The 12,999-nt window shown below is 51.6% G+C and overlaps 1 protein-coding gene across 1 annotated transcript in view; it reads right to left on the bottom strand.

Annotated features, from left to right (window-relative positions):
* The window catches only part of slco5a1 (solute carrier organic anion transporter family member 5A1), a 300,251-nt gene that overhangs the window by 106,452 nt on the left and 180,800 nt on the right, over window positions 1-12,999 (bottom strand). Inside the window, exon 3 of the mRNA XM_072467599.1 lies at window positions 8,175-8,389. Coding sequence (XP_072323700.1) covers window positions 8,175-8,389 — 215 coding nt within the window. The remainder of the gene's footprint in view (window positions 1-8,174; window positions 8,390-12,999) is intronic.

The following is a 12,999-nucleotide window of genomic DNA, read 5'->3' as shown; positions in this document are numbered from 1 at the left end:
GCTGAAGGAAGGGGTATTCGAAGCAAGCAACAGCCCCTGGAGGGCTCAAGTAGTGGTGGTAAAGACCGGGGAGAAACATAGGATGGTCATCGACTATAGCCAGACCATCAACCGGTTTACGCAGCTGGACGCGTACCCTCTTCCCCGTATAGCCGACCTGGTAAACAGGATTGCGCAATACAAGGTCTTCTCCACGGTGGATCTCAAGTCTGCCTACCACCAGCTGCCCCTCCATCATGGGGACCGCCAGTACACTGCCTTCGAAGCAGACGGGCGGCTCTATCACTTTTTAAGGGTTCCCTTCGGTGTCACGGTGAAGGTCTTCCAGCGTGAGATGGACCGAATGGTTGACCGGTACGGCTTACGCGCAACGGTCCCGTATCTTGATAACGTCACCATCTGTGGCCATGACCAGCAGGACCACGACACCAACCTCCGAAAATTTCTCCAGACCGCAAATCTCCTTAATCTGACCTACAATAGGAAGAAATGCGTGTTTAGCACCGACTGTCTAGCCATCCTAGGCTACGCAGTGCGAAATGAAGTCATAGGCCCTGACCCTGAACGCATGCGCCCCCTCATGGAGTTCCCCCTCCCTCACTGCCCCAAGGCCCTAAAGCGCTGCCTCGGCTTCTTTAGCTATTATGCACAATGGGTCCCTAATTACGCAGACAAGGCTCGACCCCTGATCCAGTCTACAACCTTCCCCCTGTTGACGGAGGCCCGCCAGGCCTACTGCCGCATCAAAGCGGACATCGCAAAAGCCACGATGCGCGCCATCGACGAGTCCCTCCCCTTCCAAGTCAAGAGCGACGCGTCCGACGTAGCTCTGGCGGCCACCCTCAACCAAGCGGGCAGGTCCGTGGCTTTCTTCTCCCACACTCTCCATGCTTCCGAAATTCGCCACTCCTCGGTCGAAAAGGAGGCCCAGGCCATAGTAGAAGCTGTGCGACACTGGAGGCATTACCTGGCCGGCAGGAGATTCACTCTCCTCACTGACCAACGGTCGGTGGCCTTCATGTTCGATAACGCACAGCGGGGCAAGATTAAAAACGACAAGATCTTGTAGTAGAGGATAGAACTCTCCACCTACAATTACGAGATCTTGTACCGTCCTGGGAAGCTGAACGAGCCTCCTGATGCCCTGTCCCACGGCACTTGTGCCTCTGCACAAGTAGACCGCCTCCGAGCCCTCCACGAGGACCTCTGCCACCCGGGGGTCACTCGTTTCTTTCATTTCGTTAAGACCCGCAACCTGCCCTACTCCATCGAGGAGGTCAGGACGGTCACCAGGGACTGCCGAATCTGCGCGGAGTGCAAACCGCACTTCTACCGGCCAGAGAGAGCGCATCTGATAAAGGCTTCCCGTCCCTTTGAACGCCTCAGCATGAACTTCAATGGCCCCCTCCCCTCCACCGACCGCAACACGTACTTCCTGAACGTGATTGACGAATACTCCCGGTTCCCTTTCGCCATCCCCTGCCCGGACATGACCACGACCACCGTCATCAAGCCCTCCAAAGTATTTTTACACTGTTCGGTTTCCCCGCATACATTCACAGTGATAGGGGGTCCTCCCTTAAGAGCGACGAACTGCGTCAATTCCTGCTCAGCAAAGGCATCGCCTCCAGCAGGACGACCAGTTACAACCCCCGGGGAAACGGGCAGGTAGAAAGGGAGAACGGAGCGGTCTGGAAGACCGTCCTGCTGGCCCTTCGGTCCAGGAATCTCCCAGTCTCCCGATGGCAAGAAGTCCTCCCAGTGGCTCTTCACTCCATCCGGTCACTGCTCTGTACTACCACAAACCAGACACCTCACGAACGTCTCCTTGTTTTCCCCAGGAGGTCCTCCTCCGGGACCTCGCTCCACACCTGGCTAGCGACACCCGGACCCGTCCTGATGCGGAAACATGTGAGGGCACACAAGTCGGACCCGTTGGTCGAGAGGGTCCACCTGCTGCATGCCAACCCCCAGTACGCCTATGTAGCGTTTCCCGATGGCCGCCAAGACACGGTCTCCCTTCGGGACCTGATGCCCGCCGGAGCCCCACACGCACCCGCACCATCGCCCCCACCACCACCCTCCCCGCAGCACCTGACCGGAGGGTCAGTACTGCCGCCGCCCCTACCCAACGCCGAACAGGCACCGACGCCCCCTACAGGCGCCCCTCCCCCTGCCCACCTTTTGCCCCAACAGCGCCGCCTAGGGGTGACAAAGCTGCCTGGGAGGAAGACACCACGTTCCCGGAGCAACAACCGCCGGGGCCCCCACCAGGATCATCGGTGAAACTCAGACGCTCCAGAAGGACGACCAGGCAACCCGATCGTCTGATTGCAGCACCATGAACACTTCTTCCGTTACCCTCGACATCACGGTACCTCCATACCTGGTCCTACCATGCAAAAGGCGACAGTAAAGCTGGCCATCACCCCGCTGGGTTCTTTTTTAACAGGGGGTGAATGTGGTAATACCAGGTATTGCAGTACCTGAGAGGTGAATGACCACTGGCTAGACATAGGAGTCTACCATTGGCTAACGTACATAGCCCCGCCCTGCGAGGCGGTGTATAAGAACCCATGCCGTCCCAGCAGCCTTCACTTTCTGTATCAAAGCTGCTGGGTACAGTTCTAGCTGATTAAAGCCGATTAGATATGACTCCCCTTGTCTCGAGTGTAATCAATTGTGCATCAATTCCTGAATGGAGTATTTTATTTTTTCCAGTTTGAGGAACTCTGCCAAGTTGGACAGCCAGTCTGCAGCCTTGGGTGGTGCTGCTGATTGCCAACCAAGCAGGAGTCTCCAGCCGGCGATCAGAGAGGCAAAGGCTAGTGCTTCTGCCCCCCTCCCTGTGAAGAGCTCCGGCTGTTCCAACATTCCGAAGATCGCTATGGTAAAGGCTGTCCAGCACCCGATAATTCTGGGACAATACCAGAACATGCGAGTGTAGTTGGCCGGGCCTCCCTCGCACCGTTCACATTTGTGCTCCACCTCCAGGAAGAACCCGCTCATTCGTGTTCTGGTTAGGTGCGCCCTGTGCCCCACCTTTAGCTGTATTAGGCTGAGTCTGGTGCATGTGAAGGTGAAGTTCACCCCATGCAACGCTTTGATCAGGAGTCCTCCCCCGATCTCCATGTCCACCTCTTCCCGCTATTTCCCCGTGCCTCATCAAGTGGTGATGTACCTCCTCTCATTGCCATTTGTACATGTCAGCACAGTTACCGTCCTCTCGTTCACCCACGGTTAGGAGTCTGTCAAGTAGAGAGTGTTCCGGTAGCTGGGGAATGTCACTGTCTCTTCTCAGAGGAAATTTCTTATCTCTATATATCGTAGCTCATTCCCTTTCGGGTGTTAGAGCTTGTCCGTGAGGTCCCCCAGGGTCGCTACTCTGCCGTCCACGTGTAGGTCCCCCACCGTCAGTATCCCTTCATCCTGTCTCCACCTTTTAAAGGAAGGATCCATAGTCACGGGGGTAAATTAATATTTCTAGCCAACGGGGTCATGGTGGACATTGCAGTCAGACTGAAGTGGTATCTCAGTGGGTTCCATGTTTTCAGCGTGGCCACTACCTCTGGGCTTTTTGAGTGTCTGGCTGGGAGGAATGGGAGTGGGGCCGTGGCCAGTGCTTGGAGGGACGTTCCCGTGCGAACACTCCTCCATTTTAACCAATTTTCGCTCCCGGCTCCTTTACCCATCCACACACTCTCTCGGTGGTGGCTGCCCAGTGCTAGAATAGGAAATTCGGGAGGGCCAGGACCCCCATGTTCGTCCTTATTTGCAGTACATACTTTCTGATCCTTGGGCTCCACCCGCACCCCTCAAACACACGCCATGATTAATTTGTCTACCTTGGCGAAGAAAGCCTTGGGGACATCAGCGCGCTGACTCAGGAGGGATCTGAGCAGAAAGAGGAACCTAGTCAGCTCTTCATGTTGATCGTATGCATTCTCCACACCGGGGTGAGCGGGAGAAAGTCCCACCTCCGCAGGTCCCTCTTTACCTCCTCCAGGAGATTTACTAGGTTCCACTTGTGGCTCAGAGCCAGTGGTGGGCTATTTGGATCCCCAGATATCGAAATCTGGTTTGAGACAATCTGAATGGCAACTGCCTCGACTCTGCTCTGAAAGCCGCAAAGGTCTCATTGATCTTGTGTGGCACTGCAACTAGTTTGCCTCTCCCGTCTTTCACCTGTGCTATTTCCATCATGTCTGCCTGCTTTCACTGCTGGTGAGCCAGTAGGCAGTTGGCTTTGTCTCTTGTTCATAGAAGGACCCCCGTGCCTGGCAGAGTTGGTGCACTGCTTTCCTGGTGGACAGCAGGTCAAATTCATTTGTAATTTTTTCCCCTCCGCAGTCGTGCTCGGTTGGGGCCGCGGTGTATCACCGATCCACATACAAAATGGAATCGACCAGCTGCTGCCTAGCCGCCCCCTCCTTCCTGTTTCTAAATGCCTTATACACTATTATTTTCTGCCTTATCACCGCCTTCAGTGCCTCCCAGAATGTGGAGGGTGAGCCACACCCCCATTCTGGTTGCAAGATACTCACCCGTCGAGTGCTTGTGACATTCTTTCACCTAGTGTCGTATCCCCCCTTCTGCCAGGCATTTCCCCCCTTTCGGGAACTGCACCCGTACTGTTCCTCTCCCTCCCCCCCTTCCGTCTTGGTGCCCAACTGCCCCCCACCACGCCCCAGATTAGAAAACGAAAAAGCATTATCGCTGACAATGGTCCAAATGAGTCTATCACTCTGGCTGCTTTTCCAGCCCGTTCTTACGGATAAATTCCACTGCTTCCCCCGGTGTGGTGAAGTAGTGTTCCTTGTTCTCATAAGGCACCCAGAGTCTTGCCGGGTATAGCATCCCAAACCAAATCTTACCCTTGAATAAAGCCGACTCGGCACCATTGAACTCGACCAAGCGCTTGGCCAGTCGGCCCCAAGGCATGGGTACTTGCGGATCATATGCCCTTCCCATCTGTAGGACTGCGTGTTTCTTGCCCAGTTCAGGATCTGCACCTTGTCCTGGAACCGGTGGAGCTTGGCGATAATGGCCCGCAGTGGTTCTCTTTCCGTGGGCCTCCGCCAGAGTGACCTGTGGGCCATGTCCACCTCTGGGGTCTTGGGGAAGTTTCCTCCCCCAACCAGCTGACCCAGCATCTGCACCACACACTCTGTTGGGTTGCTGCCCTCGATGCCATCCGGCGGTCCCACGATCCTACAGATCTGGCGGTGAGACCCGTTTCCCTGGTCTTCCCCTTGAGCACTCTCTGGGCCGGCACCAACCTTGCCACCTCTGCTTCTAACGAGGTGATCCAATCACTCTGGTCCAGTGGCCGCTTTCTCTAGCTCCCGCACCATTTCCTCCTGCGCCTCCAACCATCTCTTCGTACTCTCTGGCACCTCTTTGAAGGGGGCCAAGGTATCTGCAACTGCTGACTTCGCCATCGCCATCAGGCAGTCATTTTCAAACCCAGGGTCGCGACCTGCAGGTGGGTCGCGGGCGGGTAGCGGAAGAGTCGCCGGGTCATGCGTCGTGGCGTTCTCGATCGCGATAAGTAGTGCTCAACGGCACGACCGGCTTTCAAAAATACCGGCCGTAACCGGCTTTCATAATGCCAGCCGTTCCGTGCGTGCGTGCCCCCTCAGAAATGTGCAGGCCCCGTGCCCAGTAGGCAGAACGCCTCCTCCTGACATCAGCGTGCTGACCTAGGAACAGATTTTGTTTAATTACTGGAGTCTTCATGCCTGAAGTGACGGCAGAGAGCAGGTCACGCCCCCCCCCGAACACTGACATCACATGCTCTGGGCACGCGAGGCTGATTTCTCCATTTTGCAGCTGCCAGCAATGCTGGTGTGAGCTCCAGAGCCTCTGGTGAAGAAGTTGAAAACAGGGACAAAGCAACATAAAGATGATTACGTGAGGTATGGGTTTTACTGCAAATCAGGATTCAAAGATCATGGGCGGAATTCTCTGAAAACGGGGCTATGTCCCCACGCCCGCAAGAAAACGGTCACGAATCATTCTGGACATTCTTGGAGAAAGCCCAGAGTGATTCTCCGTTTTGAAGGGGGCTCCGGCTGCCGATACGGGGCCCAGCATTTCCGGCTGCGGGACTGCGCATGCGCACGGCCCCGTGCAACATGGGGGGCCCACACAGCGAGACGGCCCCCACAATATATCTTCCCCCCCTCCCCAGATCGCCCGCGCCCGCCGATCGGTGGCCCCCGATCGGAACCCTAACTGTCCTGGAGGTGTGTGTGTGTTCCCCCCCCCCCCCCCCCGCCGACGGAGCCTCCCCGCCTCCCCACCAGGGCGGCTGCGGATTGGGTCCGCAGCCGACACTCCAAGCTCCCGCCAGGTGGAACCATGAGGGAAACACGCCGGCGGGAACTCAGCCAGCTGCCTCTTGCAATGGCCCCCGACCGGCGCCGCGTCGACCGCATGCGCACGACTGGTGGCCATTCTCCGGTCCGCCGAGAATCGCGGGAACGTGTCGGACCCTATTCTCCGCCCCCAAGCCTAGCGCGATTTTGGCGCGGAGGTTCAGAGAACCCCGCCCCATGTGCGTTATATGCAGGGAAGCACAAGCAAATGAAAGTTTAAAACCCTCAAATCTTCAAAGACATTTTAAGACCAAGCAAAGCAAGTGAGATCGTGAGGACCAAACAGGCTCTTCTGTCACATTAAAGGCAAGTGAAAATGGTGGGTTGCGAAGTTTGGATGGCGTGGGTCGCGAAGAATGGCTGACTTGGGTCCAGAAGGGTGGCCAGTTGGCAAAAATGGGTCCCGGGCAAAAGAGTTTGAAAAGCACTGCCATAAGGTCCTCCTTGATGGTGTCCCTTCAATTTAGGAGCTCCTGTGTTACGAGCTCCATCCGTTGGCCTATCGGTGGGTAGGTCAGCATTTGCATCGGCGATTGCGCTCGCTCCACCATGCCCCACTGTGCCTCGCTCCACGTGCCTGCAGCCTCGGCCTTTCTTTCCTGGCTCTTGCTACCTTTATTATCTTTTTGGCCGCTTTGTTTGGTTGCAGATATTTCTTCGGGTGCGTGATGTTTGCGGGTGAGGCTGAGTTTTAGTTGGCTTAACGGCCAATTTTCGGGTGATAAGTGCCTAATTTAAGGCTTTCGAGGGGAGAGCCAGCTTTTTTGCGACTGCTCAGCACATCTCCCACCACCGGACATGCGCTGCCGAGAAACATGCGGCTGGCAGGCCGGAAAATCCCACTCCCGTTTTCTGGTCAGGCCTTGTCTTATACACCTCTTTGACTTTTATATGATTGAAGTTCAGAAAAATCAGAAATCTAATCAGTTCGACTTATACAACACAATGGGCGGAATTCTCCGACCCCCCGCAGGGTTGGAGAATCGCCGGCGGGCCGCGCGAATCACGCCACGCCGCCCCAATGCCGGGACGCGATTCTCCGCAGAGCGGAGAATTGGTGCCACTGGGGTCGGTGTGGTCGGCGCGGTGCCAGTCGGGGTATGCACCGACTCTCCGGCCCTGGCCGGCACGCCGATTCTCCGGCCCGTATCCAAAAAGCAGAGTCCCGCCGTTGTAGCATCCTCTGAGCCAGCGGGACCTCGGCGTTGAAGGGTCCGGGGTGACCTGTGGGGGGGAGGGGGGGTCCGACCCCGGGGGGGGCCCTCCATAGTGGCCTGGCCAGCAATCGAGGCCCACCGATTGGCGGGCCGACCTCTCTGTCGGGCCGGCTCCTGTAGCCCTGCGCCATTTGGCATTGAGGCCTGCACGGGGAAGAAGGCCACTGCGCATGCGCTTTTTGGCGCCGGCCCACCTGCGCATACGCGCACCCCGCGGCGCCGGGTTCATGCCGGGTGGCCGCTCCAGTGCTGTGCTATCCCACTGTGGCCCGGAGAATCGGGTCTCGGAACGGGCGCCGACGCCGGCGTAAAACACTCCCGTTTTTACGCCGGCGTCGGCACTTAGCCGCCCAATGGGAGAATCGCGCCCATTGACTTATACACCGAGAAATATGGTAATTTAGTTACATCAAGATTAAAGTTATTGCAACAACTCCCGATATTTGAGAGATTTTTGTAATAATTAATAGGCACATTCAATGAAAGATATGTATGTAATTGCCAGTCAGAAGAAAATAACGCAATTAAGCTAAACTAAGTTAGAAATTGCACAGAATAACATGTTGAGTACACCCACCTTTAATGTCCTTTCCAAAACCCAAAGAGGACGTGACAGTTCTCTTTCTGTGTTCTCCACTGTCACATTTCTCTTTCATCATCTCATCGTTGTTTGAATCACCCGTACCCATTTTCTTTTTCTTCTTCTGTCGAGGCGGTAGTTTTTTGGGGAAAGTGAACATTGGCACTATAACTAAGATCATGGCAATTGCACAAAGCAAAAACCCACTCCACCTGCAAGAATATTTTAGGGGTACGGGAGGGAGAAGAAAAGAATAGAAAGCAAAAGTGTGATCAGAATTTGTTTTTGGATTGTTGAGGCACAAATCAATTCGATGAGAAATATGGTATTGGATCCAGAATTTCATTAATAATGTAAGACAGGAAAAATGTTTCAAGATACATGAGTTCAAAACTATGTGATCATATCGAACATGCTAGTTTAAATGTAAGCAATTGAAAGCCTCCCTTTCGTATTTTCTCTTTTTAAAAATAAATTTAGAATACCCAATTCATTTTTTTCCAACTAAGGGGCAATTTAGCGTGGCCAATCCACCTACTCTGCATATCTTTGGGTTGCGGGGGCGAAATCCACGCAAACACGGGGAGAATGTGCAAACTGCACACGGACAGTGACCCAGGGCTGGGATGGAACAGTGCTAGACCACTGCGCCACCGTGCTGCCCTTCGAAAGCCTCCCTTTCTGAAACAAAAACGTTGAAAAGGGCGTTCTGGAAGTGATACAGACCAGCAACCCAATGCAGATGTGATAAAAACACAGTGCTGAATGTAATGGCCATGGCAGTCACCCCATCCACTGACTGATTAAAGGTAACTCCACTCTGGCCACTTCCAGAATCTCCAAAAGAATTCATGTCAATCAGGCAGTTAAGTGCCTGCCATAAATACAGAAAATGCTAAATATATTCAACAGGTCAGACAGCATCTGTGGAGAGAGACAGAGTTATGTTTCAGGTTGTGTTGACCCTGAAGTTACTTCTAGTTGAGTAACTCCAGCATACCCATTCCTTTAAGGGAAGAGGTCCCAACTTCGAGAGCAGTGGTCACTGCTGTTACTACAGCCAGCCCATACCAGCCCGCATGGAACAGGCCTCCGAATCAAAGTCAGTTTGTGGGGCTGGCTCAACCCAATCAGGCAGGCCTCAGCAGTGAGGGTAGGAGAGATCAAAGAGCCAGAGCTGTCAGTCAATCAATGATTTCTGAGCTCTCAGTCAATCTTCATTATGTACTTTTACCTGAGAGCACAGACATCCAACTGAGTACTAAGACATGGAGGGCACAAGGAGGACCTTTTGAACTTACCTTTTCAAAGATCCCCTCATACAAATATGGTTCATGGCATCTCTGAGTTGCTGTGATCCACGATGCATTGAAAGACTGGCCCAACTCCATAAAAATTACGCAGGACTAGGATGTGCCATCCCAGCCAGGGCGAGAGTACACGGTGTGGGCTTTTGACCTGAACCAGACTGCACTTTTAAAAGGCACTCCTGAAAATGGGGTCAAGAATCTGGAATCGGATCCCTTCTGTCATTTGTAAAGGGTTCCTAAGCCATCCCAACTCAGTGAAAATCCAGCCCAATCAGGGGGAGTTGGCACGATATTAAGCAGTCCAACCACCACCTTCTCTCCTGATTCTATGAGCTCCACCTCACCCTCACCGCTGCCCAGCCCACTCCTGAGGATGAGTTAAATTCTTCCCACGGTGGGGAAAATATAAGACATGGCAGAGACCATTTTTTAGATGTTAAGAGTGTTGTTCGGGTTTCAAATTGACGTCTGCAGTATGCGTGCATATTTTGGACATAAAGCACACTAGGTGTCATCTTGGTAAGCTGGCTAGTGCCACAATAGTTAACATCCGCTGAAAGTATGCAGAGCTGGAATATCGTGAAGCCAATATTGGTTTGATGCCAGCACTGCCATTTTGGAACTTCACACTTAAGCCAACAGCCACTCTTAGTCTTACACAGTGGAGCACATATTAAGCAGCAAAAAGAACCCTCCACCAATGGTACTTAAAGGGACCCATCAACTATTTACAGATTTGGTAGTGGTTTCTTTCATTTAGCTGTTGTTACAATTCTACACATTTTTGGTCCTTTCTACAGTTTTTCAATTTGCAAAAGTCTACAGGGGATGCTGCTGCAGGTACTGAAGAACCTTTTGTTGACTTCAAGGCTTCTTGGACAGGCTAGTTGCTCACAGACAGGGGTATGTGAGTAAGCCTCTCTCTTTGACTCAAGAATAATTAGGAGAATGAACTGAAGTCATGCAGGGCAGGACAAGCTGCTCGATGAGGAAAGCATGAGAGAATGAAGACAAGGAGAAGGAAAAGATAGGGAGCCTGCAACATACTCAACTCTTTGCTGAATAGGCTGAAGGTGAAGAACTAGTTCAGAAACAATCACAGTAACCACAGCCCAAATTCCTCAGTCACCAACAGTCCTACATTCCTTAACCTCCCTCTGCCGCTGACCATCAAATTGTTCACTTTTATTTTTATAAATTTAGAGTATCCAATTCATTTTTTCCAATTAAGGGGCAATTTAGCGTGACCAATCCACCTACCCTGCACATCTTTTGGGTTGTGGGGGCAAAACCCATGTAGACACGGGGAGAATGTGCTAACTCCACACGGACTGTGACCCAGAGTCGGGATCAAGCCTGGGACCTCGGCGCTGTGAGAAACCAGTGCTGCCCCAAACTGTTCACTTGACCACAAGGCAAACATAAAACCCAAGAAAAAAATACACATTCCAAACTAAAGTATAACATGCCATATTGTATGCAAACTTAGACTAATCATCCTTGTGTGTCCCCTTTGTGTCTGTCTTCAGTGTACCGTTGCTATCCTTGTGCTCCTACGAAGCACTGTCCCAATGGTTGCAGTATGATTGATTGGTTAAAGGCTGCTGACTTTCACTTCTAAGTTCAAGTTTGTATGCAATGTGGCATGTTAGACTTTATACATTTAGTTTGGAATGTGTATTTTGTCCTGGGTTTTATGCAGGTAGACTTCGAGCAGCTCTGACCCTACTTTGGACTGCACCATCTTGCGGTGCAAGGCAGCCTTCTGGGTTGGCACAGCAAGGGCACTGGTGGAATGGTAGCGGTAGAAGGACAGAGGCTGTCATCCTGAGAGAGGACAGCAGGTTCATGCTCCAGGTAGTCAATACCTGCTGTGCCATCCTGGAAAACTCTTTGAACGCAGCATGATTACAACAATCTCACAGTAGTCTGAGCTTTCACTACATCTTTTAGAAGTTCACTGGAATCTGCTTGGGCTACAATGGAAGTTAGCATCATAGCCATCAGCCAATACATTATGTACATATGTGGCGATGAGATTAGCCATCAGTTCTATGCTTCAAAGGATGATTTTTCAAGCTTTGTGTCAGGTTGGTGTCATACTGCTTCGTGGCTTGACAATGACTGAGCACTAAATATTTTGTTCATATCCATCAGCGTTTTTCATAGCCTGACATATCAGAGTCCTCAGCGGAGTCCTATGCAGCAGAAAGTCTGTGTGATCTTGCCCTATGGCGAGCTATCTACACTACCTTTGCCATCTGCCCTGGTTACAGCACAATTGTGTCCAGTGTCTCTTCACCTGCAGATCTCGCCTCTGTGCTATCCTCTAAGATATGCCATTGTCAATATCTGCAGTGCTGACTGTGAAATCAAGTGAGGATGTGTCTTCACCATCACTGGCTTCTTAGTCTTCCTCTGCCACCTGACCAGATTGCACGTTTTGGGTATCTAAAAGGAAAATGTAACAAGGGTAATATTCTTGTGAGGGGAAAGTGAAAAATGCATACTTATGTGATTGGCAGCTCATAATTGAGAAGAAATTGTAGACTAAGAAGTCATTCTTTGGCTAGCTCCTGCTACCTCCAGCTGTGAGCCACCTGTTCCTGGTAAAGAGAGGGAAATGTGTCAGTGTCTGTTGTATAATTTTTCAGGTGATATTGGCATAATTGTTGCTTAGCTAGCAATGTGTGCAAGCTGTGTGATGTGAGCATGACACTCCTAACAGTGTGAAGTATATGAATGTTATATATGAGTCTTGATTGACAGAGATTGTTGGTAGGTGAGTGATGGAGTCTGGTAAATTGATCAGTGTCTGAAGTTGCTGGTAGTTGGCAGGATATATGTCATTTGAAGATGCATTCACTGATCTTGACCACTTGTGTGGGGTCATTTTAATGTTGCAGTGCCACATCAATGTTCTCGGGATTAAACTGTTGTACCCACTGCCGTTGCATTGTGTGTTTGGCATGTCCAATGGTGTATTCACACACCACACATGCATGCACACACATACACAAATTGAAAGAAAGGAATTTTTGCAATTATGGATTGCAATAGTAAAAGCACCACAGAAATGAATACTAGTTCACGTAATTTCCAGAGTCCAGAAAGTCAGGGTCCGGAGGGTATTTGCTTCGTCGCTGAGTTTAGTTCAGATAGTTCTTGATTTGGAGACAACAGCATGAAAATCCTTGCAAGAGAATGATGATGCAACACCAAGAGGTTTTTGTATATATACAGTCGGATGCTTTTAAAATAAAACAGGTATCAAGCAGTTGAGAGATGGTCAGCTGCTTGGTCAGCCATGAGAACTGTTGTGTACTTTGGAGATAATCAACAGACTGATCTGGGAGTCGAGAAATGTAATACTGAGATTGTCCAAGCGGCTAGAAGTGTGGGATCATGTGAGGTGGCCCATTAATTGCAGCTTCACAAGCAATTTCTGTGTCTCCTGCCAACATCCATTGTTTCATTTAGGAATTAAATAGTGACTGCTAACACCTCTTTCA

The sequence above is a fragment of the Scyliorhinus torazame genome, chromosome 11 (assembly GCF_047496885.1).
Source record: "Scyliorhinus torazame isolate Kashiwa2021f chromosome 11, sScyTor2.1, whole genome shotgun sequence".
NCBI classification, from domain to species: Eukaryota; Metazoa; Chordata; class Chondrichthyes; order Carcharhiniformes; family Scyliorhinidae; genus Scyliorhinus; species Scyliorhinus torazame.
The sequence above is the reverse complement of the archived record's forward strand: the minus strand, read 5'-3'. Positions and strand labels throughout refer to the sequence as shown.